This window comes from Pistacia vera, unplaced genomic scaffold, assembly GCF_008641045.1.
Source record: "Pistacia vera cultivar Batoury unplaced genomic scaffold, PisVer_v2 Contig343, whole genome shotgun sequence".
In the NCBI taxonomy this organism is placed as follows: Eukaryota; Viridiplantae; Streptophyta; class Magnoliopsida; order Sapindales; family Anacardiaceae; genus Pistacia; species Pistacia vera.
The window spans coordinates 1670698-1698070 of record NW_022196161.1 but is presented as its reverse complement, the minus strand read 5'-3'; the positions used below and the strand labels follow the sequence as shown (position 1 = coordinate 1698070).

The following is a 27373-nucleotide window of genomic DNA, read 5'->3' as shown; positions in this document are numbered from 1 at the left end:
CTACCGGTTGAAGGAGAAGGTTAAGGGTTGTTGTCATTTAGTTTTCTTTGGTTCAGGAATGCAAATGAGCAAATGAGAAGAAAGAAAGTTACGACTTGGTTTAAACGAGAAGACATCGACATCTAATTTAGCTGCTAAATTCTACAAGTTTCGCTACGTTTCCTAGGTGAGAGTTGACATTTTAATTCAAATTAAAGTAAATAACGAATCTACCATTCCACTGTTAACAGAATTGAGATTCTGTTAATTTAAAGCTTCAGATATGCAATTAAAGAAAACAAGGTGGGAACTTACAGATTAGCCAACCCTTGGGTGGGAAAAAGTCTTTTACTCGTAATAATAATGTCAGAAAGAGACCACTGATTAAGTGGTGACCAAAACCTGAACATGACTAACCCATAGGCTCTGCTCTGGTACTGCTTCGGCCGCAGCCTCAACCTACCACCTAGCTGCACACCTTAAACAAGTGGGTACTTTCAACGTCGGAACACCTATAATTGTACTTCAATGCCATAGCAATTGCATTTAGTGACTTGTCTTCTTTAGCAATTGCATTAACCTGTGACCTTCCCTCAGTTTTGAAGGAGGGACAGTTTCCGGTACATATGAAAACTTTGGTATGATTTGAAGTAGAAATATATACAAGAAAAAGATTAAACACCGGAGACCAATTATAAAGAGCCTACACTTTTTGAAATGGCAACTCTATTATTGGAATAATATAATAAAATATTTTAGGCAACTCTACATTTCTCTGTGTTTTCATTGTGTCTGGTGTTTGGTCCGATAAGTAATCAGTTTTCTTTAAGACTAAAATTGAGTGACCATGACTAATTTAAATAAAGTTTCATCTAAAAATATTGTTTTGATTATGTCATTCTTTTTTATTTATCAATCACCAAATCTATGATTTTAATATTAACCTTTTTGACTATTAAGATGTACCGACCACGTGTGGATAATCAAACACATTTTATCCCAATTAAATATACCTCCATTCCAAATCTTAACAATTATTCATAAGTTATTTAAACTAATTTTTTTATTTAATTTAAATAATAATTAATAATCCTTCATAATTTATAATACAACTCTTTAAAAGATGACAATGTAATACATCAAATAATTATTTGTAACTACTCATTTACAACCGTTGGATAAAAAAAAAATCAAAAGTTGAAAATTTGTGCAACAATTTTAAGTCAAAAAATTAAATTGATATAACTTAGCCCTAAAAAAATTGTTTCATTATTTTTATTGTGATTAGTTTAGCAATGTAACCATATATTTTGTACAATAAAAAAAACCAGCGCCATTAATTTTTCTTATTCATAATTTGATATTAAAAGTGAATAATCTTTATATTATAATTCAACATATAAACATTTTACATGTGTTTACTTTAAGTTATACCGTTCTAATTAGAATCAATTATAAGAGTTTATTTTAAAAAATAAAAAAAAAACACTGAGGATTATATTAAAAAAAAAAACTACTATAATTTAATATATATACCCTATTTAATTCTTATACATATTCCAATATTTTGAAAACATAATATTAAAATTCATTTTAAATTTACAAAAAAATTGTTAACAAAAATATAAACAAGCTGTTACCAAACTTTTTCTATGCTTGAAAATGACCCATCAAATGATTAAATGAAAGAGTAAGAATCTAAAGTAGAAAAAAAAAAAAAAATTAAGGACAAATTAAAAAAAAAATTAAAAAAAAATTTTTAATTTAATTTTAAAAAAAAAAAAAAAAAAAAAAATTAAAAAAAAAAAATTAGAAAAAAAAAAAAAAAATAATTACAATACAATCTTAAAAACTAGTGTAAAATTAAAAAAATAATTAAAAGTAGTTTTCACAATATTTTATAGCTTTTAATCAGAAAATAATTTTTAAATTTTATATCAAACATATTTTTGAATATTAAAAATATTAAAATTTTGAGTCGTAATTGTAGTTTTTAAAAATTGTTTTTGAATCACAAATGAAACCGTCCCTAATAATTGATGCTCTAAACTTAAATGCTATGAAGTGAAATCCCTGGAGGAGTCAGTAAAGTTGGTAAGTAAGTGGCCTTAATTGTGATTCTATTTTAGGCAGTCAAACGGGAGAGTCAAAATCTCTAGCTATTGCATAAAGCAGACTGTAAATATAATAAAATAATACTATTATTTTGATTACAAGTAAATGCAAGAAAGTGATGGGTCATCTTCTATGATTAATAGACCTTGATTCCTGTCCGGTCCACGCTCCATGGGCCGAAACAGTAACTTACGCAACACGGCTCGCTCCGGTTCTTGCCTCGGCTTTCGGCAACCGTTCACTTTTATTGACTTGGATGCATTAAAAAGTAAAAACATTAATGCTTGTAAAATTAATTAGTTTATTAATTTTTATTCAGTTTGTAATTAATCTCAAACCCTTTATTCTCTTTGATTATGATTCCCTATCAAATCAACTGATGCGATGTCTTTATAGAATATAGACTGAAGCTATATGTGTTATCCTGTTTAAAGTTTTGTAATCATCAAAACTTTTGTAATCATCAAAACTATTGATTGATTTTTGCAACATTTTAAAGTTGTGATTAGTTTGTTTATATATCTCGGAATTTGTGAACAGTCCACTTATCTAAGCTTATATTCCTTAATCATACTTTATTTTTAAGCTTATGTCATTTTCATAATTCATGACATGTTATTGGTATAATCAATTAATTACAAATTAATTTCATTTTCTGCATCATCGATAGACTATAATAAGGTTTTATTTTATCCTTACCATATCAATTATTTCATCTAATTGTCATTTGGATATTATTTCTTAATCCATGCTTTGGTTAAATACCATTACCAATAGAAACTAAATAAAAAGTTCATCATCACAAAACAGTCCGACTCAAATCATACGGTTTGTCGTTTGGCCAATAAATCAAACGGTTGGATCTGATAAAAATAGATCTTGATATCCTAAAGAAAAAATATATAATATTATATAGGATGGGACCCAAGTGCACCCCGTCTCTCGTTTCCACTTTCTTTCTCCTAATCTCAACGAACTGTACAGTTGTAACTGTACTGTACACCATGGCTATGTCCTCTCTCTCTCTCTCTTTCTTTCTCGTAAAAAATTCCCGTATAATTACACTCAAACACCCAACACAGAAACGTTGCTTTCTCTCTACTTCAAATGGCTGAGAAGTAATCTCTTGCACACAGAGAAAAAGCATAACATAAGCAAACCACAAACCAAGCTACACTTCCATTTAAACTCCTCTACTCCTCCTCCCCATCCCTCTCCTTTTAGACCATCAAATTCTCTCAAACTTTTGAAGAATTTTCCAACTGGTTTCAATGGAACCCAGATCCAGCACAATTGGACCCTCACTGGACCCAAACGCCCTCGATTCTTTCCAATTCAACGAAGAGATTCAACAGTTGATGACCATACCACAAGAAAATGCAAGCTCCTTCACTGCACTCCTCGAGCTGCCGGCCCCACAAGCCATGGAACTCCTCCACCACTCTCCTGAATCCAACGACTCTGCTGCACCTGCGCCTGCTCACTCAAACAGCCACACAGTAACCGTCGATGCTCACCACACACCCTATCATTTTCCCGTTGGGGCAAACTTGACTTTTCCATCTAACATAGCCTTGATTGAACGCGCCGCGAGATTCTCGGTGTTTGCAGAGAACATTAATAATACTACTACTGATAAAAATAATCATAATAACAACAATCACTCGCCGGCAACTACGGAGTCGTTGCCGTCAAATTCAAGCGGGAATCTCGGGAAAGTAAAGAACGAACCGGCAGAATCAGACTCCAACAAGCCCAATTCACCACCTCCGGCGGAGAATAAGAGGTCGGTGAAGAGAAAAGAGCGCGAGAAGAAGGTAAACAAACAATAAAATTAGGGTTTCTAGTGTTTGTCTTTCACTGGCAATCAGCTGTAAATTAGTTTCTTAATTTGTGTTGTCACAGGTCAAAGTAACGACAAAGAAGAGCAAAAGCGGTGCAAACGAAAGCAGCGAAGATGCGGAGAAACTTCCATACGTTCACGTTCGAGCTCGTCGTGGTCAAGCCACAGATAGCCATAGCTTAGCCGAGAGAGTAATAATCTCAATAATTAGCCCTTGATTAATCACTAATCATATGCTTAATCATTATTTAGTGATGATTAATTGTTTTATTATGACAGGCGAGGAGAGAGAAGATTAATGCACGAATGAAGCTACTACAAGAGCTGGTCCCAGGATGCAATAAGGTTACTTGTAATTTGATTAAGATATTTGGGTTTAATTAAGAATATTCTTTTCCAAAAGCGAAAAATTTTTATTTTTAGATTATGTGCTTTTAGTAACGGTATTGTCCTTGTCACTCTTTTTCATATAAGTGGGGAATGCCTTAGTTAGCATGGTGTTGTCAAATGGCAATATGGTAATTTCACTTTTTTATACCTTGATGTTTGAGTAGAGTTTGTTACAACTTACAAGTCCTTTTTAAGGTCAGTTTCGTAATTACGCTTTGGACTTGTTTAAATGACGAGAATGCCCTTGCTGGGCATTACACAGGAAAATCTTATGTAGGAGTGCTAAGCAGCTGGATTGAAGCGCTTGGGAGACAAGTATAGTGGACTTGTGTTGGATCAAATTGCTTTTGGGTCCCATTTCATTGAAATAGAAATTTTGATGCCTATCAAAAAGGTTCATGGAGGCATCAAAAAGGTTCATGGTACTATCTTCTTAGATAAGTTCGGTATCTATCGCTGATGGGGAATGATTAGAAAGAATGGTTCCTTAGACAAACTCATTTGCCAGACTAACCTACCTAATTCTTAAAGGACTTGATGTGATACGATTAATTGATTGAGTTTAGACATAAACTAGGTTTTTACTTTAGCAAGATGTTTGAACTGACAGTGAAGTTAAAGGAAATTAGCAAAGACTATATGACTGAACTTAGCCAATAGAGTTGAACATTTCTTCTCCTTGTATTCTTATTTTGTGTAGTTGATAAATAGTGACAATTTATTTCATGGTTGAATATTTGAATTTGAAGTCTGTAGAATTTCATCTATAATTCTCAAATACTGGCATATGTAAGGAAGATTAATACTAGAGGACTGTATGACCATGCTAATACAATTACCATCTATTTTGTATGTTGTTAACCTTTTGATCAAAACCATTAAGGTCGTCTTCTTTTTCTACATGAGGGGTCAAGATATTGTATTGCATCATAAAAAATTGCCCCCATTAACCTCATTTTATGTGTAATCTGATTGAGTAGGATGAAAAAGCTGTTTTAATGTTCTCTATAAAACATTTCAATAATTGAGTTAATTGAAATTTTGTGTGATATTGAATTGAAATAGCTGATACTACCTAATTTGATAGTGTTTGACTAGGAAAATCTTTGCTTTGCAGATTTCTGGTACAGCTTTAGTTTTAGATGAGATCATCAATCATGTGCAGTCGCTACAGCGTCAAGTGGAGGTCAGACTTACAAATCCCAGTCATCAATTTTCTATATCTTTTCTTCTTCCTTTCTCTTTTTCCTTTTTTCTTCTGGACAAATGAGATGGTTTCAACTTGACAAGGATTTTCTATGGAACATTTCTAGAATAGGTTTTGCACAGGTAGTTGTGACCTTCAGCACCTTAAGCCCACTATTTTTGGGTTAAAAAATATTATGATCTTCCAATTTTCAAACTTTTAGGTGCTATTTTTCTGTACCAAAAGTGCTTGCAAAGAAAGTCAGATGCCTAAAAATAGTCATCCTATTTTATCGTTTAGTTCTCATTTTGCTGCATTAGCCTCCTTTTTTTTTTTTTTTTTTGGGGGGTGGGGGTGGTGTGGGGCCTAAAAAGACATGAATTACTCTCACCCAATCCATTGCTAAAGAGGCAGGTGAAAGTCAAATCCCTTTATGATGAATCAGAAACTTCGGATATAGTTAACAAGTTTTCTGCATTAAAATTGTGTCCTGATAACATTTTTATTATTTGCTATTGCTTTTATTGCTGTGATCTTATTCTATTTGTATCTCTCTTTGGTTTTAGTTCTTATCAATGAGACTTGCAGCAGTGAATCCGAGAATTGATGTCAACCTTGACAGTACATTGGCTGTAGAAGTAAGTACATTATACATTTCCTCTTTCCATCCTATTCAACAAGTAGGTTTTCCATGGGTGTAATTTCTGATTGATTTTGTAGCTGGATTGTTTATCATATTCTTGGTAATACTAATTTCAATCGGTAAATGGGCATATAATCTGTTCTGTTGGTGGAATGGGAAAATAAGAATTTTTGTAGTTATAATATAGCTCATCGGTTGAGACTCCTATCCAGAGTCCCAGAAGGAGTATTTTTCTTCATTAATATGGGCAGGGGAGTGGGTCAGACTTGGACCACCCTGTTCCACCTCCCAAAATATTCATTAGAATGCAATGGGGATCAAAATGATTACATCAGCTGAGCTAAATGTGTTTTTCTGTTCATCAGACGGCAGCCTTTGGTATCACTAACATTTACGACTCTTATTTAATACCTGCAGAGTGGATCCCTAATGGACAGTAACCTTTCCAACATGGTTATGCCTCTAATGTGGCCTGAGGTTCAAGTCAATGCAAGCAGACAACAATATCAACAGCAATGGCATTTGGATGCACATCATCAGCCTGTTTGGGGAAGAGAAGAAGAAAGCCACAACTTTGTTACTCCAGAAAACTCACTTTTGAGCTATGACTCCTCCGCAAATTCAGGTAGATAAGAAATCATTTTCAATCGGGAACAGATTTTTCTTATTTAATCATTACACTTGATTACCAATTGTCAGATGACTTAAACCAGTCCCATTTTCTAAAATTAATTCCGAACTCTTAAAAGTAATGACTTAAAAAAGTAATGTTCATTTTATTACTAATTTATTTGTCTAAGAAAACCCTGATTTCTCAGTTTGCTGTGGAATGGAATGCCATTTCATATGATATATTGAAGGCTGACTTGTTTTTGTGTGCAATTTGCAATTTTTTTTTTTTTAAATATAAATTTGTATGTAGAATTTGATATTTATTGACATCATTATTTATGTTAGTATCTTAAGAAGCAAAGCCCATTAGTCTTATCAGAAAAAAACAGAGGCAAAAGCCATAGTTTTTTTTTTCTTTTTGTTGGATATGGAATTATTAGTCTTAACTTCAAACTTGCATTGTGGCGCAGCAACACTGCACTCAAATCAATTGAAAATGGAGCTATGAAGACGAAAGAAGTTCCACCGGTAGCTAGTATTGTATATATAAATCATAATATTAGCAGTTAGCAGGAAGTAGAGGGGAGGCCTCAACATTTATCTTGGGTTTCCGTGTCTTCTATTTAACAGAGTCAGATGGAAACCCAGATTTCTCTGGACTGGAGATGATAAACTTTCAGGATGTTATTCTTATTTCTATATATGAATATATTATATATCTTAGTTTATATACTAACTTGTAGAATCATTCAGTCTATTCATAATTCTGAGATGATTGATTGATTCATATTGTAAAAACATAGAACGGACTATCTCGTAACTATTATGGAAGTTGGATCTTTTGTGCACCATGTTTCGATATCTTGATCTCCGTACTATGTTTTAACTATTATGGAGGTTGTGTGCAGTGTTTCAATATCTTGATCTTTCTTTGAGGAAATGGATGTCGCAATGCAGCCTGTTGTGCTGACTTGAATGACTTAATTTCCTTTCTTCACAACTTTTTACTACCAAGTTCATTTGATTTTGGCTACCAGTCGTTTTACTGTTAGATTGCATTAGATATTGTACCACGGCATAATATTTCAGATTGTATTTTAGAATAGGCTTATTAAGTCTTTGGTTGCATTTCCGAGAAAAAGAAATAAACCTTGTACATTTCTTTGATTCCTTTCTAGTGATAGATCTGGAATGTGTTTGTGACGAGTAGATGTGAGCATTCAGCCTTTAACCATACTGTGATAGTCTTCATGCCCGGATTCTCACTTGCCAATTTACTTGGTGGTGATTTATTAATTGTTGATCTATAAGCTACCGGCACTCTCATTTTCAATCTCAAATATGAAATTCTACTTTTAACTTTTGAGATGGTTTTCTCCCAAATTTTGCATTAATTTTAGGAGCTTGTTGCCCAACAGTTGGGACTTCCTTTTTAGGTGTAAAGTAAAAGTAATCCCATAATATAAAAAGATTTTAAGATTATATTTTATTCTACCCCCTTAAACATAAACATATTTAGACTTGGAATGGTTTTATTTTGCACCCATACAAATTTTTATTCTGTCCAGGTGGTGTTGTGCCAGTGCCACTGATAATTTACTCCATTGGAGAGTGTAGTTGTTGATGCTGGATTTTGCACCAATGAAACGCACGTGTAAAATGGTGCAGGGGGCCCGAAATCACACGTGAAAATAATGGATGAGGGATAGTAAATGCAATAAAGGCAATTTTTAAAGTGGTTCGGATGTTAAGGTAGCAAGTCCTACGCCCATTGATGCTTATATTGATGATAGGAGTCAGGTCGCTATTAGCTGACTGACTTTACAGTGATATTACAAGGTATCGGTTGCTGAGAAAAGAGAGAGAGAGTAATTAATTGAGTGAAAAAGGTGCGAATCCCTTTAATGAGAGATGAGTTCCTAATTTATAGTCAGATTCCTTGAGGCAATCATCACTAAATCTACGAGTTGGTGGGATTATCCGTGCAAATCCTTCTTTATGTCACATTGCCCACCTTCCAGAGTGATTTGCGCGATTTAGAGCAGGGATTGGACACGTGGGAGCACCACAGCCTCCTGACTAGCCTGACGCGTGCCCACTACCCTGACAGACGCAGACGGTGCCTGTTCCAATGGTCTGACTTTTGCGGGCTAAAGGGTCCTGACGTCAGCCCTTATATTTTTAGGCGTAACAGAAGCCCCCTAGTTTTTAAGGTTTGAGGATTGAACCTTGGAAACTAAAGGTCGTGCTGCGGTTAGATGATTCCTGAAAACTTTAATCTGTTCGAAAATAGGTCGGAGCGGCATTTGTATGAGCGCGACCTTGCATGCCCAAGGACGAGCGACCTGGTTTTGCCTGATGTCACCCGTTTATTCTGATAACAAGAAGGCATTTAATGAAGCCATTCCTGCCCTGACATGTGTACTCCCTGCGTGGTGAATACTAGCCAATCACATTTAATGTCTTGCATGCTGAAACAGTGCGCTTTATCAGGGCATTAAATGCAACATGCATTGGAACGGTGCACCTTACCAGAGCATTAAATGAAGATTTGAGACGCAATTAATGCTCTGAGAGAGATATGGTCGTCGTTTAAGCTTTTCAACTGGAAGGGTGTAAGTTTGACTTCATCCAGTCGTATCGCTCACTCTTCCTCGCTAAGGAGTGACACATGGCCAAGATCAACGGTAAGAAACCTTTACCGCTCGAACGTCATTTCAATTCCGGGAAATCCAAACGCCGATCCACGCGCTATAAAACCCACAAATCGCGCTCAGGCAATGTTACCAAAGCCTTTTTCACAGAGAACAAAAGATTTTCGTAGGCCAAGAACCTTTGTCTTCCAGACTTGCATTTTTCCGGCATCTGAAGCAGACACCGTCGTCGTACTTCGAGAGGTAAGAGTTTTCTGGTCATCATCTCATTTTTTCCATGAGTTAATGGCATCGGTCCTTTGGTAACCTATCGAAGACTAGTCGTCTGTGTCTGGTTCGAGCTGCGAACGGCGGCTCAAACCATGTTGCTAGGGTTTTTATTTAGGATTTGAGGGAACGTATTTCCTCCCATGTCATCGTACAATATAACGTACGGAGATCGAATAATCCTTCTGCTTGTCGCTTTTGCAGACTGGCAAAATGGACCACTTAGATACCAGACCTGAGCAGGGAACCAGCTCGTCCCCGCATGGTGATCCTAGCATCCCTCTTGAGGTTTTCTCGGTATTCACCGAGGAAGAACTTGAGAGGGTAAAAAGCCAATTCGGCATCGAAGTGGACGTATTCCACGAGCTGACGCACTCGTCGCGATACCCTTCAAAAGGCTTGGCTGCGATCTCCGAGGAGATTATCAAGGGTGGAGGACTTATCCCCCTGCACCCTTTCATCAGGTCGTTCTTAGACCACTTTGGGGTCGCGCCGATGTAGTTGACCCCGAACGCGTACGTCATTGCTATTGCAATGTACATCGCGTGTCGGGAGAACGGACTAGGCGAACTGACAACCTTGGAGCTCGGCTACTCGTATTATTTAAAGAAGAGTAAGGACAAGGATTCGTATTACTTGTCCAGGCGACCTACCATTGCCGACGGGATACACAGTTATCCCAGCAACGCGGGGGCCTACGAAACGAAGTTTTTCTTCTTTCGTTACGATGGCCATTGCCGCTTCCAGGATCCGAGTAGGTTTCTTTCTCTTTGTTTGTATTTTTGTTTTGTTTTTGACAAACTTATTGCGCTCGAAGCGTGTTCGCTCTAACGACCTAATTTCTCTTTCAAGACAACTGAGCTAGGGCTGCTCCATGACAGAAGAAGAATCTTGCAGTTCGGCTCCCTTCCTGAAGACAGGCGCGACGCGAGGACACTTGTGACAACCGCGAATTTGTGGAAGTACGGTTTCTTTAACGCCAACGCGTCGTTAGAACCTCCACAATGTAAGTTTCCTTAACTGACTCTTTTCTTGGTCGTGGAACATAATACCTTCACTAACCTCGCCTTGCATGCAGCAACAACCATGCCGCCAAAGGAACCAGGGCAACCTCGCCAAAGGCCCATCAACTTTCCTCGGACGAAGAAAGCTAAGGCGGCCGAAGCTGCACGAACAGCCTCCTAGGCTGAGGGCGCGACCTCGAGCCAGCCACAGCTGGCAGAGGACGCACCAACGCGAACCACGAAGGTCGCCTAGCCATCGCCTGCTCGGCTAAGGACGAAAACCGTGGCCCAGCGGAAAAAAAGGAAACAGATTCAGGCTGAGGAATCAAATACTGAATCTGAAAGCGAGCAGCCAAAGAGGTCGCAACCGGATGCGAGCAAGTCGGGCAAGGCGCCTATGGACGACACGACGGCTGCTGAGGCCATGAAGAAAGGTCCATCAATATTGGACTTGCTGGGGCATTTGCCGGAGTACCTGCAGTTGGTGGTGTATGCCCTGCTGTAATGCGGACTTTCGAAATCTTTCGAGCAGTTCGCAAGTTCTAGCGACGTGGACCTCATGTCCACATCGATCCAGCATATGAGCAAGGTAAGCGAACTGTCCTCGACAAGGACTTAACTTCTTTTGATTACCTAACTCTTTCTTCTTTTGTTCGCATGCTCTCCTTTCCATGAAGATGTCCATGGAAAAGGCACAACTGGGAGCTGCGAAGGGAGGTGCTACCCTGAAGGAAGAGAACGCAGTGCTTAAACGAAGCTTGGAAGCTGCCGAAGCAGAGAGAAACCTGTCTCTCAAATCGGCGAACAGCTATTTGAACGAAAGAAATGCGGCTCTTCGCATGGTGGATTTCTAGAAAGCGCAGCTTGAGAAGCAGAGGGATGAGATAAAGGAGCTGCAAAGGACCGTAGCCAGTTTCTCCAGACTGGCCGGGAAGAAGGACCAGGAGTTGAAAGCGACCTCCTTGCAGGTCACGCGAGCAGAAAAGGAGAGAGAGGCCTTTGAGAAGCTAAGGCATGCTCTTGAAGTTGAACTTCAGGAGAGTCAAGGGAAAGTTGCTTCCTTGACAGAGGAGGTTGAGGAGAAGGCTGCCGAATGGGCAATCGACTCTATTTATGCCTTGCGACCAAAGAATCCTCTTTTAGACATGTCCGAAGTCCCGACAGACTGGCAGGGAACACTTATGTCCATGGCACGGTAGGATGATGAAGCGGCGGCCTTCCGACCAGAAGGTTCAGGTCACGCAGCGGACAAACCCTCGACCGACCAACCCTAGGACGAGGAGGTCGGCCCCGTAGGGGCTAGATTAAGTCTTGTAATCATGTCTTCCTTCCTGCTGTACTTTATAGCAATGAAATACATTTTTGCCTTTACAATTTTCTGTTTGCTTTATCATACATGAGTTCTTTCCAATTGTTTACATTCATTGAGTCAAAGATGACATAACTTATTCACACAAAATGGATTATACACAGAGATCGTGTACAGACGCTCAAGATAAAAACTTTACAAAGAAATGACTTACAAAAAATCAGAAATTAATTTACAAGGAAAGCTAAGTTTGGAATTACTGGTAGTATGGCCGAAGATGTTCAGCATTCCAGGCCCGAGGTACCTTGGAACCGTTTAGTTTAGCCTTTTAAGATGATAAGTCCCTGGTCTAATTACTTTATCAATGCGATACGGACCTTCCCAGTTCGGCCCTAAAACTCTCGCGTTTGGTTCTCTGGTTCCGAGGAGAACTTCTTTTAACACCAGGTCACCGACCTGGAAGTCTCTTCACCAGACCTTTGAATCGAAGAACTTCTTCGCCCGTTGCTGATAGGCTGCTATCCTTAGCGAAGCCTTGCTGCGATGTTCCTCAAGAAAGTCCAGGCTCGCCCTTATGAGTGCTTCGTTATCTGTCTCCTTGTACAAGTCTCTCCGAAGTGAACCAGTTCCTACCTCGATGGGAATCATTGCTTCACACCCGTATGCCAGCGAAAAAGGTGTTTCGAGGTGGAGGTCCTTGAAGTTGTTCGGTATGCCCATAGGACTTCGGGGAGGTCGTTGGCCCAATTCCCCTTAGCTGTGCCAAGCTTTGCCTTCAGAGTGTGCTTGATGGTTTTGTTGACAGCTTCAACTTGGCCATTTGCTTGCGGTCTCGCCACAGAGGCAAATTTCTTATAGATGCCCAGCTTGTCACAAAACTGTTTGAATTCCTCATTGTCGAACTATTTTCCATTATCTGAAATGAGGGTATGAGGGATTCCAAAACGGCACACAATATTCTTGAAAACGAAGTCCTTCAGCTTTCTTGTCGTGATCGTGGCTAGCGGTTTGGCTTCTACCTACTTGGTGAAGTAATCTACCGCGACCACGGTATATTTGACTCCCCCTCTTCCAACTGACAAGGGGCCAATGAGATCGATCCCCCACATGGAAAAAGCCAGGGGCTAGTCATAGTTATCAGTTCGTGGGAGGGAGCTCGCGGTATGCTTGCGAACCGCTGACACTTATCACATCTCTTGACAAAGTCGTGAGCGTCATCTTGAATTCGGGGCCAATAGTACCCTTGACGAACAACCTTGTTTGCAAGAGATCGCACGGCGGTGTGATTACCGCAGATCCCTTCGTGAATTTCCCTCATAATGTAGTAAGTTTTTTCGCTGGTTACACATCGAAGGAGAGGGGCACTAAATCCCCTCCTATACAGCTGGTCCCCGATGAGGGTATAGCGAGCAGATCTTGTTTGCAGGACCCTTGCCTTGACCTTGTTGTCCGACAAGATCCCATTCTTGAGGTACAGAAAAATGGGAGTCATCCAGGAATCAAAATGAGTCGCATTCACGACCTGTTCGATCGAGCTAATACTTGGGGTTTCGACGAGCCGAACAGGAATGCTTTCTAGTGCCTCTGAGTCTAACGACGAGGCTATCCTTGCCAGGGCATCCGCCACAGAGTTGTTGTCTCTGGGAATCTACGTGATTTTATAATGTTTGAACGGCTCGAGTGCGGCCTTGGCTTCTTTCAGATAACGGACCATGTTCTCTTCCTTGGCTTGATATTTCCCAAAAAATTTAGTTGACGACCAGCATGGAATCGCTGTATACACTGATCATGGTTGTGACCATTTCTCTGGCCAACCGCAACCCGGCGAGCAGAGCTTCATACTCAGCCTCGTTGTTGGTCGCTTTAAATCCAAACCGAAGAATGCCATGAATGCGAGCCTCTTTAGGGCTCAAGAGAAGGAGACTGGCACCGACCCTTTTTCTGTTCGATGACCCGTCGACATAGAGGCTCCAGGTCGACAGGTTCTGAATATCTTCCTGAATGGCTTCGCCAGGCTGTTGCTCGCTCGGAAGATAGGAAAATTCTGAGATGAAGTCAACAACTACCTGCCCTTTTATAGTCGACCTCGACTTATACTTGAGATCGAACTGACTTAATTCCATAGCCCATTTAAGCAATTTACCCGATGCTTCTGGCTTTTGAAGGACTTGCCTGAGTGGGTAATTAGTCATCACATGGATGGTATCGGCGTGGAAGTAAGGTCGCAACTTTCTGGAGGCGATCAGCAAGGCATAGGCTAATCGCTCTATTTTCGGATACCGCATCTCGGCATCCGTCAGTCGTTTGCTTGTATAGTATACTGGCCACTACGCCTTTTCCTCTTCTTGAATCAAAGCTGCACTGGCTGCGAACTGAGAAACGGACAGGTACAGAAGTAGGATTTCTTGCGGAAAAGGCTTGGACAGGAGAGGTGGTTTCCCGAGATGTTCTTTTATGCTTTGGAACGCCTGTTCGCACTTGGGTGTCCATTCGAACCTCTTGTTGGCTTTTAGGACATTGAAGAATGGCAAGAAGCGATCTGTTAATCTTAATATGAAGTGACTAAGTGCCACTATTCGCCCGTTAAGGCACATGATCTACTTTTTGCTGGTCGGGCTCTCCATGTTGAGCAGAGCTTGAATCTTCTCGGGGTTTATTTCTATCCCCCACTGGTTAACCATGTACCCTAGGAACTTTTCTGATGATACTTCGAATGAACACTTGAGAGGATTCAACTTCATCTTATACAACCGGAGGATGTTAAACATCTCAACGAGATACGCAATGTGCTCTGAGGCGACCTGGGATTTGACTAGCATGTCGTCCACATAAACTTCCATTGTTCTTCCAATCTGGTCAGAGAACATTCGGTTAACCAATCACTGGTAGATCGCGCCAGCGTTCTTGAGGCCGAAAGGCATAACTTTGTAACAATACAGCCCCCGATATTAATAAAGGATGTATGCTCCTCGTCCGGCCCATACATCAGAATTTGATTGTATCCCGAGTATGCATCCATAAAACTAAGCAGCTCGTGCCCTGAGGTGGCATCCACGAGCTGGTCAATTCTTGGCAGGGGGAAGCTGTCTTTAGGGCAAGCCTTATTGAGGTCGCTGAAGTCAATGCAGGTTCACCACTTACCATTTGGCTTCTTTACCAAGACCGGGTTGGCGACCCAGGTCGGTAGAGTGCCTCTCGGATGGATCCATTTCGGAGGAGGTTATCCACTTCTAATTTCAAGGCGACATACCGCTCTGGATCCATTGCTCTTCTTTTCTAGCGAACTGGCTTGGCTTCATCGTCGATGTTTAACGCATGGCAAATGATGTCCGGGCTGATCCCGACCATATCTAATGCGACCAGGCAAACACATCGATGTTTTCGACCAGGAAGCTTATTAGCTCGGACGCAACCTGGGGGTTGAGACAGCTTCCAATTTTTAACACTTGGCTCGGTTCTTTTGGATCAACCGAAACTTCAGACAGATCCTCAACCCGGCCGCTGGGAGGGATCTCCTGGATTCGAGGATTTATATTATCCTCTGCTGGGCCAGGCTGCGGTTCGATCTGGCTGATTGCCATAGCCTGGCAGGGCACACATCGTGAAATGCCCTTTCCTTTACACGCCATTTGCACTGCTTTTATGTAGCAGTCGCGAGATGCGCTTTGCGATCCGCTCACTTCCCCTATCCCCGTTGGAGTTGGGAACTTCATCTTGAGATGATATATGGAAGTGACTACCTTGAAGCTTCTCAACAAAGGTCGCCCTAAGATTCCATTGAAGGTCGATGGGCAATCCACGACCAAGAATTCAGTAACCCTAATCACCTTGTCATAGTCGCCGAGCGTGACTAGGAGCTGGATCGTTCCTTTGGGGATCAGGTGGTCCCTTGTAAAGCCGTAAAGAGGGATCGAAGCGGGCTTCAGGTCGGCCTCGTCCAAGTTCATTATTTCGAAAGCGGTCTGGAACAGGATGTTCACAGCGCTTCCGTTGTCCACGAGCATTCTGCGGACATTATGGCATCTTATTAGGGGCGTGATCACGAGGGCATCATCGTGAGGATGATGCAAACGAGCTGCCTCCTTCTCATAGAAGGCAATCGGCTCCTCCTTTCGAGCCTTTTGTGGTCGTTACAATGTGCTCATCACCCTGATCGGGTCGTGATGGGCTTCGCGAGTGTACCTTTCCTGCGCGCCTCGCGTGTTTCTCGCGAGGTGCGATCCTCCAAAGATTATGTTAACGCTGCTATACCCACGGCGATCACGACGCTTTCTTCCTTGTTCCTCTTGGTTCTTCTCTTTTGCAGGAGTGGGGTCATCAATATACTCCTTGAAGTACCCTTTCTTGATGAGCTCTTCGATCGCTTGCTTTAGAGCTCGGCATTCATCTGTGTGATACCCGTTGTCCCGATGAAAGCGACAGTATTTTTTATTATTTTTGGCTGTCGCAGGAGTTTTCATGGGCTCTGGTTCACCAAGCAGGCTGGCCTCCTCGAATTTATCAAGAATGGCTGATATAGACACATTCAGGGGAGTATAATGAGCCTTGTCACGGTCGCGACGAGGAACAGGAGCATAGGACTTCTTATGCTCGTAGCGGGGTTTCTTCCCTTTTCGCTGATCGTCAGCGTCCCCTCTGCGATCAGCTCTTCTACTTTCCCCCCGACTAGACATAATGCTTGATGCGCCGGGATCACGATGGCATAGTGCCGCCAACGAATTTTCTATTCGGAGGTACTTCTCTGCAAGGTTGTAGAATCCTATGAGGGAGACATCGTCCTCAGCTTGTAGTTCCTTCCACAGGTCGGTTTGCGGGCGAACCCCGGCTATAATGAGAGTCTGAACAGACTCTTTGGGGGTATGAGCCACCTTGTTGAGTTTCCTGTGGAAACGGTCAATGTAAGACTGGAGTGATTCATCCATTTCTTGCCTTATGTTGCTAAGGTAGCTCGAAGGCATTGAAAACTTCCGATTCGCTTGAAAATGCCTGAGGAACGTCGTGCTCATCTGAGGCCACAAACTGACCGACCTTACTAGGAGTGACCTGAACCATCGTTTGGCATGGGAGGTCAATGTTATTGCTAGACAGCGGTATTTTGCCAAGTCTGAGACCTGGTGAAGCTCAATCAGGTCGTTAAATTCGTACAGATGATCTTGCGGATTGGAGTTTTCATCAAACGCCCGCATGTTGGGCATCCTGAATCCTGGCGGGAGTGGAGTGGCTAACACCTCGAGAGAGAAGGGGGACGCATATGCGACCTGTCCCTGCTCGTTCTGCTAGGCCCTTAGCTTGTCTAGAGCTCGCTGCAGCTCTTTGATTTGCGGCAGCGGAGCCGCTTGGGGGTTGCTTTCACCCACGCGAGTTCGATTCTCGCGGTTACGATTGAGGAATGCCCTGAGGTCGGGCTTTTCTTCGCCTCGGCTGGCAGTTCCAGCCACTCTCGACACACGCTGACTAGAGGTGTGCGATGGCGATGAGAGGTGCAGGGCATTCTCACGACCTTCGCGGTGGTAAGAACCACCCCGCGAAGTGTGGGACCCTCTCGCACGGTGGCGACCAGGATTGGCCTGCTGACGGTGATAAGAATCGACTCGTCCAGCACTTTTATGGGTATGTACCCGCGACGTGATGTGGGACAGCTCAGGCTGCGTCTTTTCACCGAGTCTCAGCAAGACTGGTATTCTACTTGGGACGCGGTCTGTGTTTGCTGGCCCTTTGGAGCCCGTGGGCTTGCTTTTTACCACTTGCTTACCCTTTCGCCTTCGTGTTGCAGCGCTCGTGGCACGTGCTATTTCCCTTTGCCTCGCTTTCGTGCGACCTACAGACATTTTTGGCAGTTGTACCGCCGCAGCTGACTTGGATGGCGTGCCTTGGTCCAAACGGTCCAACCTTTGGTTGACCGTCTGGAGAGTATTGTCAAACCTCTCTAGGTAGCTCCTTATAGCGGGGTCAAGCTGTGAGCTTGACGGGATATCTCCTACAACATTTTGCGGGGTTGAAGGTTTTTTGGAAGAGGTATCCCCCTGAACTTGGGGGGACCCTTGAGTACCCTGGTTGGTTTGCTCATGTTCTGGTTGGCAGGCTATTCGTTGCTGTAGAACTAGTAAGTTGGAGACTCTCCTGATAAAGGATGAACACTAAATCAGGCCCCTCCTTCTAGTGCCAAACTGTTGATGCTGGATTTTGCACCAACGAAACGCACGTGCAAAATGCTGCAGGGGGCCCCGAAATCACACGTGAAAATAATGGATGAGGGATAGTAAATGCAATAAAGGCAATTTTTAAAGTGGTTCGGATGCAAAGGTAGCGAGTCCTACGTCCACTGATGCTTATATTGATGATAGGAGTCAGGTCGCTATTAGCTGACTGACTTTACAATGATATTACAAGGTATCGGTTGCTGAGAAAAGAGAGAGAGAGAGTAATTAATTGAGTGAAAAAGGTGCGAATCCCTTTAATGAGAGATGAGTTCCTAATTTATAGTCAGATGCCTTGAGGCAATCATCACTAAATCTGCGAGTTGGTGGGATTATCTGTGTAAATTCTTCTTTATGTCACATTGCCCACCTTCCAGAGTGATTTGCGCGATTTAAAGCAGGGATTGGACACGTGGGAGCACCACAACCTCCTGACTAGCCTGACGCGCGCTCACTACCTTGACGCGCGCTCACTACCCTGACAGACTCAGACGGTGCCTGTTCCAATGGTCTGACTTTTGTGAGCTAAAGGGTCCTGACGTCAACCCTTATATTTTTAGGCGTAACAGTAGTAATGAGTAATAAACAGTCCTTTGGATTTCTAAACCAAAGTATTGATAGCTTTAGCTTTTCTCCTTCAACTAGGATCCACAAAAAAGTGATTTTGATATAGGTCATATTCATGCGCCTGAATACAGTAATTAAATAATGGTTGAGACTTTCAAGATAATCAATTCGTATTAATTTAAATAAAATAATAGTAAGAATATAATTGAAGCTAGAGTTGGGCATTTGGGATCGGGCCCAAAAGCCCAGCTCCAAAACTCGGTCCTAGGACCAGTTCGGTCCTAGGAGACCTGGTTCCAAAACGGGACCAGGCCTAAGGAGGAGGACCCGGGCCCTCCACTGGGCCCTCCTCCAAGGCCCGAGCCTGGGACCAAATTTTTTTGTGTTTTTTCAATATAGTCTCCTGCCAAATTACATAAAACCTTCTATTAATTTTAAATAAATATAAATTACGAGGGTTAAAATAAAATTTATAAAAAAAAAAATCTTCCAGTTTCAAAAAATTTATAAAATTTGTAAATTTTACCCCTAAAAAATACTAAAAACCTCCTATAAAATTTCATTTTGCCCCCAAAATATAAAAAAAATTGAAAGGAGAAAATGAAATTATCTAAGCCCATGGGACCGGTCCTGGGCCATAGGACTAGTCCCGACCAGGCCTAGGGCCTGGTCCAGGTCTTGGTTTTTCTCATGGGCCTGAGTCTGATCCCAGGCCCATGAATGACTGGTCCCATTTGGCCTCTAATTGAAGCAACCAAACCAAAAGGATAAGTTAAGACCACGGTCTATGATTAAAAAGCTGCAGACTTGAAGCCACCAGCCAACCCACTCCCATAAGAAAAATGGTTACTTTACTCCCCAGTTATTAACAATAATCACTCTCCTAACAATAATCACTCTCCTAATCTCAGTCCCTCGCATCCAATCAATTCTTCACACCTCACCACCCACCATCGAACTCCCCATCTCCGCCCACTCCCCTCCCCTCACCCTCTGCGTCTCCGACTTCGGTGCCACCGGAGATGGCATCAGCTACGACACCGTGGCCATCCAATTGGCCATCGACGCATGTCCCTCCACAATTCCATGTCACGTGACATTCCCACGTGGCACATACTTAACCGCCACCATCCGCTTGAAATCTCACGTGATCCTCAACATCGAAGAAGACGCGATTCTACTGGGCGGCACGGAGATCGAAGATTACCCGAAAGATTCGTCGAGATGGTACGTGGTGCTGGCGGAGAACGCGTGTGACGTTGGTATAACGGGCGGAGGAGTAATAGATGGTCAGGGGCTTAAGTTTGTAGTGAAAGAAAATGAGAAGAAGAATGTGATGGTGAGTTGGAACCAAACGGGGGCTTGCTGCGGTGATGAGTGTAGGCCAAGATTGGTGGGGTTTCTGGGTTGCAAGAATGTCAATGTTTGGAACGTTAGGTTAAGAGAGCCGGCTTACTGGTGGTCAGTATACTCGTATTTTCCCTTTATTTCCCGTTGAAGACTGTTTTTAATAGTAACTTTTGGCATTTTCATTCCCAGAATTTGAAACTTAATGTATGTCTTTGAGCTTTTGGAAACTCAACACAAAAAGAATGATAAAAAACTGTAAGCAAAATTGAGATAAATTTGATAAGCGTGATAATAGAATCTTGAGTGTTTGGAAACTCTTAATAAATGGGCCCTGCAAAAGCATGGTGGACTCAGCTTAAGGATGCCCACTTGCTGTAAGTGGCAAATTACCACCGTCAACGTCATTCTCCTCTTTGTCACTTTAATGATAGCAGTGGACCGTTTTATGTTAGAGAAATGTTATTTTCTGTTGCTATATTTTTTATCCTCCTTTATTTTTTTGCTTTCACTGTTCTTTTTGTTTTGTGGAATATCGGTTTGCCCTGTTTTCAAATTTGAATTAATTTTTATGGATGGTATTTAATTTTATTCTGGAACTCACTATATATCACTTTAGAGAGTTTTGACACCAAGTATTTTACCTTTTCTTTAATGAATAATGAAACGACCTAACGTGTGAAATAAAATAAATTATAATCTTTCTCTGTTTGGAAGAAATAAAGCTATAATGTTTCACTGCGAGCTCACTTTCCCTTAAATTTTGCAGTTGCTTGTGTGACAATGTATTTCAATTTCTCTACAATATGTTGTCCATTGGATTCATCATCCTTTCATTCTAGATGCCGTTTGACCAAATTTTGGATACTAGATAATTTATAGATTGACCAGTTACTTTTAACAGAAGTAAAGATTTAGATGTAGTAAGGTGCTTATATGATAACGGATACAAAGGTGTGGGTAGAAGAAATATTGAATTGTGAGAACAAAGATTTTTTATCAGAGAGGGCTGGCGGGGTCTCAAGTTACATACCTCCATCTGAAAATAATTGGAATTGGTGTTTAGTGTTGAATGTTTAAATTATTTTGTTGTGATTTTAACTTGTTTTCTATTGTCTCAGATGACAAAACTTGAAACGTCTTGATATGCAAACTCTTTAGTTTAGCTATGATGTTTTGAGTGTTATATCTTGAATCATTTGTCTTTGGAATATGTATCTGAAAGTATTGGTTAAAGGAAATGCATTATACTCTGATATGCAGTCGATTCAATTTATCCAACCCTTGGATGGTTTTAGATTCTGAGTTTTTGTCTGACAAATAGATTACGTTGTTGCAGTTTGCACATAGTAAGTTGTGAAAACACGGATATTCACAATGTTTCAATTTATGGGGACTTTAATACACCTAACAATGATGGAATAGATATCGAGGATTCAAATAACACTGTGATTACCAGATGCAAGATTGATACAGGAGATGATGCAATCTGTCCAAAGACATACACAGGGCCCCTGTATAATTTGACAGTTACAGATTGTTGGATCAGGACAAAGTCTTCTGCAATCAAACTTGGTAGTGCTAGTTGGTTTGATTTCAAGAGTTTGGTGTTTGACAATATCACTATTGTGGATTCTCATAGAGGATTAGCACTGCAAATCCGCGATGGAGGTAACATCAGCTTAATATCCTTTCACAATTGGCAGGGCTTTTCTAATATATGTAAGAAAATGAAATCTAGAAAACAACATCTGTCTGGTTGTTTCTGTTTTAGGATCATTCAAACTGTTACTGCATTTTTGGAAATTTAGACATTAGGAAATGAAGAAAAAGGTTTATTTAGTTGGTTGATTTCTCTGTAACGAGATGATTATGCAATTTATAAGATTTTTATTTTGGAAGATAATATTTAATCTTTGTAAGGGTCTAGAATGACAAGCAACAAACACCTTTGAAGCTCAATTTGCTTTAAGAAAACAACTTTTTTTTTTTTTTTTCATATGATAGTCTTGACAATGGAGTATTAACCAGTTACTTTGTACAGGAAATGTTAGTGACATCACCTTCTCCAACATGAATATAAGCACAAGATACTATGATCCATCATGGTGGGGGAGAGCAGAACCGATATATGTGACAACCTGTCCGAGATACTCTAATTCATTGGAGGGTTCAATCTCTAATTTACGCTTCATCAACATCACCGCAAATTCTGAAAATGGTGTATTCTTATCTGGTTCGAAACATGGGCTACTACACAATTTGAAATTCATTAACATGAACCTCAGTTACAAAAGATGGACAAATTATTCAGGCGGGTTGGTGGACTACAGACCAGGATGTCAGGGACTTGTAAACCACAGTGCCGCTGGGATCATCATGGAACACATGAAAGGATTAGAGGTTGAGAATGTAAACATGAGATGGTACGATGACGATCAAACAGAGAGATGGAACAATCCCCTAGACTTCAGACCTTCGACTGTAACTAACATTTCTTTATTTAATTTCCATTCAGGTTTGTACAAACAGTGACATCACAGAAGGATAGCAGAGCACGCTATCCCGAATGATTGTTATTCTTTAATGGAAATAATGGAATGGAGTGGAATTGTAGATTTTGTCAGAATGTGAGTAGGAGTTTATTATTCAAAAGTTTGTTTAGTTACTCATTTCAGCCCTCTGTTCCCCAGTATATAACTAACGAGGGTTTTAAAATTATGAAGGCCAGAGTCCACAAAAACTAGCCCCTTGAGCCTTTGTTGTAATGGCAAACATATTCTGTAAGACTACATAATATTTATTCAACACTTCTAACTGCTAATTAAGAACATGAAATGGCTCTCGAAAATGAATTGCTCTCTCAATCATCCCAAAAAACTAGATCTATTTTCCGCCATAAGCCCATTTTCATATATGCGCCAACTGACCCTCTTCACCTTCCCGCCAAATTTACAAATTCTAAAAACTCTATGCTCCGACGGTAAACTATCAGAAGCCCTTTTAGAAATGGCCATTTTAGGCCTTGAAATGAAATTTGAAGGTTACGACACGCTGTTAAACGCATGCCTCAATCGAAGGACAATTAGAGATGGCCAAAGGGTCCATGCTCACATGATCAAAACTTGTTATCTACCGCCTCTATACCTTAGAACTAGATTGATTTTCTTCTATAACAAATGCGAGTGTTTGGGTGATGCGAGGCAAGTGTTCGATGAAATGCGTGAACGGAATGTGGTTTCTTGGACTGCAATGATTTCGGCTTATTCTCAGCGAGGGTATTCCTTTGAAGCATTGAATCTTTTTCTGCAGATGTTAAAATCGGGTATTTCTTATTTCTATTATTTGGACCACTGTTTGTATCTAATATTTAGTTACTGTTTTCCTGTTACTGACAATAAAATGTAAATTTCTGCAGATACCGAGCCTAATGAGTTCACTTTTGCAACTGTATTAACTTCTTGCATTGGCATTTATGGGTTTCATCTGGGAAGACAAATCCACTCTCTTATAATTAAGAGCAATTTTGAATCCCATATATATGTTGGGAGTTCACTTCTCGATATGTATGCCAAAGCTGGTAGGATCCATGAAGCTCGAGGAGTTTTTGAATGCTTGCCAGAAAGGGATGTTGTCTCTTGTACTGCAATAATTTCTGGGTATGCCCAACTAGGTCTTGATGAAGAGGCACTAGAGCTATTTCGGAAGCTGCAGATGGAAGGAATGAGTACAAATTATGTTACTTATGCCAGTGTTTTGACTGCATTATCTGGTCTTGCGGCGTTGGATCATGGCAAACAAGTTCACAACCATATTTTTCGGTTTGAAGTGCCCTCATATGTTGTACTTCAGAATTCCCTAATAGATATGTACTCAAAATGTGGAAGCCTCACCTACTCACGCAGGGTCTTTAATAACATGTCTGAGAGAACTGTTATCTCATGGAATGCTATGCTTGTGGGCTATAGTAAACATGGGATGGGCAGAGAAGTGATGGAGCTCTTTGAATTGATGAGAGAAGAAAACAAAGTTAAACCTGATGCTGTCACATATTTGGCTGTCTTATCAGGTTGCAGCCATGGTGGAATGGAAGATAGAGGGCTGGAAATTTTTTATGAGATGGTGAATCATAAAGATGGGTTTCGGCCAGAGATTGAGCATTATGGTTGTGTTTCTGATTTGCTTGGACGTGCTGGTCGGGTAGAAGAGGCATTTCAGTTTATTCAGAAAATGCCTTTTGAACCTACTGCTGCTATTTGGGGTTCTCTATTAGGAGCCTGTAGGGTTCACTCTAATGTTGATATTGGTGAATATGTAGGCCAACGTCTGCTAGAAATTGAGCCTGAAAATGCTGGAAATTACATCATCCTTTCGAATTTATATGCTTCTGTTGGGAGATGGGAAGATGTTAGAACTGTGAGGGAACGGATGAAGGAGAAGGCTGTGACAAAGGAGCCTGGCAGAACCTGGATTCAGCTTGACCAAACGCTTCATACATTTCATGCAAGTGATTGTTCCCACCCAAAGAGAGAAGAGGTACATACAAAAGTGAAAGAGTTGTCAGTCAAGTTTAAGGAAGCTGGCTATGCCCCTGACTTGAGTTGTGTTTTATATGATGTGGATGAGGAGCAAAAGGAGAAGGTACTACTAGGTCACAGTGAAAAACTGGCTTTGACTTTTGGGCTAGTTAATACTCCTGAGGGAACGCCGATTCGCTTAATAAAAAACCTCAGAATTTGTGTGGATTGCCACAATTTTGCCAAGTTTGTGTCCAAAGTTTATGGGAGAAAAGTGTCTTTAAGGGATAAAAACCGATTCCATCATATTGTTGCAGGAATCTGCTCTTGTGGAGACTACTGGTGATTTCTGAAGTCCATTAATGGAAATGTATTTTTAGCCAGCTTGAGAGTGCTATGTGGGATCCGTATCTTAGATTTTGGATTGGAAGAGATGTAAATTGTAGAAATTGGAGAAACAATGAGATGAAAAGGCAAGCCATATTTTAGAGCAAGGCTCTGCAAATGTGGCAAACTGAGAATGATGTAATTGTGGATGCTGTGACAACTATTGCCCTCACCGTTGGATATGAAATAATGTGAAAGTTTATCGGATATGTCATATAAACGAGAGAGTTTATACAAGTGCACGATTCTTCTTTTCTAAATTTCTAAATCATTTTAAGATTATCAATATTTGCGGAGAATTAAACATAAATTTGTGTCGTATTAGACGACCTAGGCAGGACGTCTCATATTAGACGAAGAGTAATACTAGCCTTACAAAGAGACATACAAAGAATCAAATCCAGCCATTGAAATTCATGATTGCCTCTTTCTCTCTTTTTTTTTCCCTTCTTTCAAGGGCTGGATTTGATTCTTTGTATGACTCTTTGTAAGACTAGTATTACTCATAAGCCGCCGAAATGTAAATGGGAAAGAGAATGAAAAATGAGTTAAGAAATGAAATGATAAAAAAAATAGTTGAATAATGCAACTTGATCCAGTGTCCACGGTCCTTGATCATTAAGAACATGAGCTGGACTTCCCTTGTAGAAATTGGTTTTCCTATTAGGAACTAGAGATTACTTGAACACATGTTTCTTGTTTTCTGAATTTGAAAAACCCAAAATCTTATTACGAAAATGAAATAAATGAAACTCTAAGCACGCGAACTGTGAACAAATACTAGATAACATGAGAGGTTTTATTTTCTGCATCTCTTTATGTATGAATATTAATATCTAGTTGTTATTGTAAATATATGGACATAACTAAAGAATCAAGGCATATCCTATCATTTCAGGTGATAAAACCATGATAAAAGAAGCGACACACTCGCATAACATATGATATTATGAAAATAAACCCAAAAATGTGTGCATACATGGCACCTTCATTGGATACTAGGCAAGATATGGCAGAAGTTGTAGTATCAGAGCTAGGCAAGCAGGCTGTAAACAAGGCCATCAATGAATGGGGCCAATCCACATCGAAAATCACTCACTTAATCTGCTGCACCACTATGGGTCCAAGGATGCCTGGGTTTGACTATCAAGTTGTCAAGCTCTTAGGCCATGCATTGATCTATCTGTTAAAAGAATCATGTTGTATCAACAAGGTTGTTATGCGGGCGGCACTGTACTTCGCATTGCAAAAGACCTAGCTGAGAACACTAAAGGTGCACCTGTTCTCATTGTCTGCTCTGAGACAACTATACTCGGTGTTCGTGGCCCTAGTGAAACTGATTTTGATGTTCTTTGTGAGTCATTCCTTGTACGGTGATGGTGCAGCTGCTATCATAGTTGGTTCAAATCCAATGCTTGGTGTCGAAAAACCTATTGTTGAACTAGTCTCTACAACAGAAACATTAGTGCCTAATAGTGCTGGAGCCATTTGTGAAACTATTCGTGAGCACGGTCTTATAATGCATATTGGAAAGGAAGCTCCTGATCTTATTGGAAACCACACTGAGAATAGACTAATTGAGGTATTCCATCCTTTGGGTATCTCAGATTGGAACTCGGTGTTTTGGGCAGCACATTCTGGTGGGCGAGCAATTCTGGAACAAGTTGAGGCCTAAAGAGTAAAGACTGCTGGAGAAGTAGGCATGTGCTTGCTGAATATGGTAACATGTCATGTGTAACTGTATTGTTTGTCTTGGATGAGATGAGAAATAAGTCGATTGCTGATGGCCTAAAGACTACTGGAGAAGGGTTGGAATGGGGTCTGGAGTTACTATTGAAACCTTGGTCTTGCATAGTGTTAATATTGCTTAGAGTGTGAATGTCACATGCTCTACAAAGTGCTCCACAAATTTGTTTAGTTTATCTCCTGATTAATTTTTTTGATTTATATGAATAAGTTAGAATATTAGAGATTTAGTTTATCTTAATCTCTTTGTTAGAATTTTGTTCGAGTGTTTTTTATTTTTATCCTAAAGTTAGAATTCATGTATAAATTATATGTTCCTACAATAAATAGAGCACTTACAACCAAAATTCAAGATAAATGTTTCTCTTATACTTGGGTTCCTTAAAAGAAATCTTAATTAGTTTATTGTCTTAATTCTGAGAAAACAATTAGGCTTTAAATAGGTAGGCATCGAAAATCTTCTATGGAAGACTTGTCAATCCTTATCAAGTGTCTAGTTACTCGATCAATCACAGTCAAAAGCACGCAAAAATCATGAAAATTATCAATTCTAATCTTTATTACAAATTAATACCTTACACATACACAAAAAACTTTTATCTAATGCTTT

The 27373-nt window shown here is 40.5% G+C and overlaps 4 protein-coding genes across 7 annotated transcripts; all 4 read left to right on the top strand.

Annotated features, from left to right (window-relative positions):
• The first annotated feature begins 3097 nt into the window (after positions 1-3097).
• On the top strand, positions 3098-7498 carry LOC116138643 (transcription factor bHLH48-like). Of its 4 annotated transcripts, none has more exons than XR_004129325.1 (7): positions 3098-3911; positions 4000-4128; positions 4217-4282; positions 4412-4455; positions 4590-4742; positions 5445-5513; positions 6080-6146. XR_004129325.1 is itself a non-coding variant. In XM_031424341.1 (7 exons), exons 1-7 carry the CDS (start codon positions 3366-3368, stop codon positions 7274-7276), a joined length of 1128 nt encoding a protein of 375 aa, XP_031280201.1. In that variant the 5' UTR covers positions 3106-3365; the 3' UTR covers positions 7277-7498. The 4 variants fall into 4 exon arrangements, 1 of the variants encoding a protein (XP_031280201.1); XM_031424341.1 differs by lacking the exons at positions 4412-4455; positions 4590-4742 and adding exons at positions 6574-6781; positions 7239-7498 and having other exon boundaries at positions 3106-3911; positions 6080-6151; XR_004129323.1 differs by having other exon boundaries at positions 4412-4742.
• A 2050-nt stretch (positions 7499-9548) lies between these two features.
• Positions 9549-22790, top strand: LOC116138693 (probable polygalacturonase At1g80170). Its single transcript, XM_031424379.1, has 6 exons — positions 9549-9665; positions 9894-10013; positions 11548-11888; positions 19580-20227; positions 21453-21784; positions 22158-22790. Exons 1-6 carry the CDS (start codon positions 9549-9551, stop codon positions 22646-22648), a joined length of 2049 nt encoding a protein of 682 aa, XP_031280239.1. The 3' UTR covers positions 22649-22790.
• An 85-nt stretch (positions 22791-22875) lies between these two features.
• LOC116138717 (putative pentatricopeptide repeat-containing protein At3g13770, mitochondrial) lies at positions 22876-25234 on the top strand. Its single transcript, XM_031424396.1, has 2 exons — positions 22876-23438; positions 23532-25234. The coding sequence occupies exons 1-2, from the start codon at positions 22946-22948 to the stop codon at positions 24974-24976; spliced, it is 1938 nt and encodes a 645-aa protein (XP_031280256.1). The 5' UTR covers positions 22876-22945; the 3' UTR covers positions 24977-25234.
• A 762-nt stretch (positions 25235-25996) lies between these two features.
• On the top strand, positions 25997-26692 carry LOC116138692 (chalcone synthase 3-like). The gene is made up of 2 exons (XM_031424378.1): positions 25997-26219; positions 26403-26692. Exons 1-2 carry the CDS (start codon positions 25997-25999, stop codon positions 26690-26692), a joined length of 513 nt encoding a protein of 170 aa, XP_031280238.1.
• The last annotated feature ends 681 nt before the right edge of the window (positions 26693-27373 follow it).

Bases quoted from the DNA above. Each gene is read 5' to 3' on its own strand.
- LOC116138643 (XM_031424341.1), top strand. From the start codon at position 3,366: ATGGAACCCAGATCCAGCACAATTGGACCCTCACTGGACCCAAACGCC. The intron at 3,912-3,999 runs GTAAACAAACAA...GTGTTGTCACAG, and splicing joins GAAAAGAGCGCGAGAAGAAG to GTCAAAGTAACGACAAAGAA. The intron at 6,782-7,238 runs GTAGATAAGAAA...ATTGTGGCGCAG, and splicing joins TGACTCCTCCGCAAATTCAG to CAACACTGCACTCAAATCAA.
- LOC116138693 (XM_031424379.1), top strand. From the start codon at position 9,549: ATGTTACCAAAGCCTTTTTCACAGAGAACAAAAGATTTTCGTAGGCCA. The intron at 11,889-19,579 runs GTAGGATGATGA...GCAGACTTGAAG, and splicing joins ACACTTATGTCCATGGCACG to CCACCAGCCAACCCACTCCC. The intron at 20,228-21,452 runs GTCAGTATACTC...ACGTTGTTGCAG, and splicing joins AGAGAGCCGGCTTACTGGTG to TTTGCACATAGTAAGTTGTG.
- LOC116138717 (XM_031424396.1), top strand. From the start codon at position 22,946: ATGAAATGGCTCTCGAAAATGAATTGCTCTCTCAATCATCCCAAAAAA. The intron at 23,439-23,531 runs GTATTTCTTATT...AAATTTCTGCAG, and splicing joins TCTGCAGATGTTAAAATCGG to ATACCGAGCCTAATGAGTTC.
- LOC116138692 (XM_031424378.1), top strand. From the start codon at position 25,997: ATGGCACCTTCATTGGATACTAGGCAAGATATGGCAGAAGTTGTAGTA. The intron at 26,220-26,402 runs GTATCAACAAGG...GTGATGGTGCAG, and splicing joins TCTGTTAAAAGAATCATGTT to CTGCTATCATAGTTGGTTCA.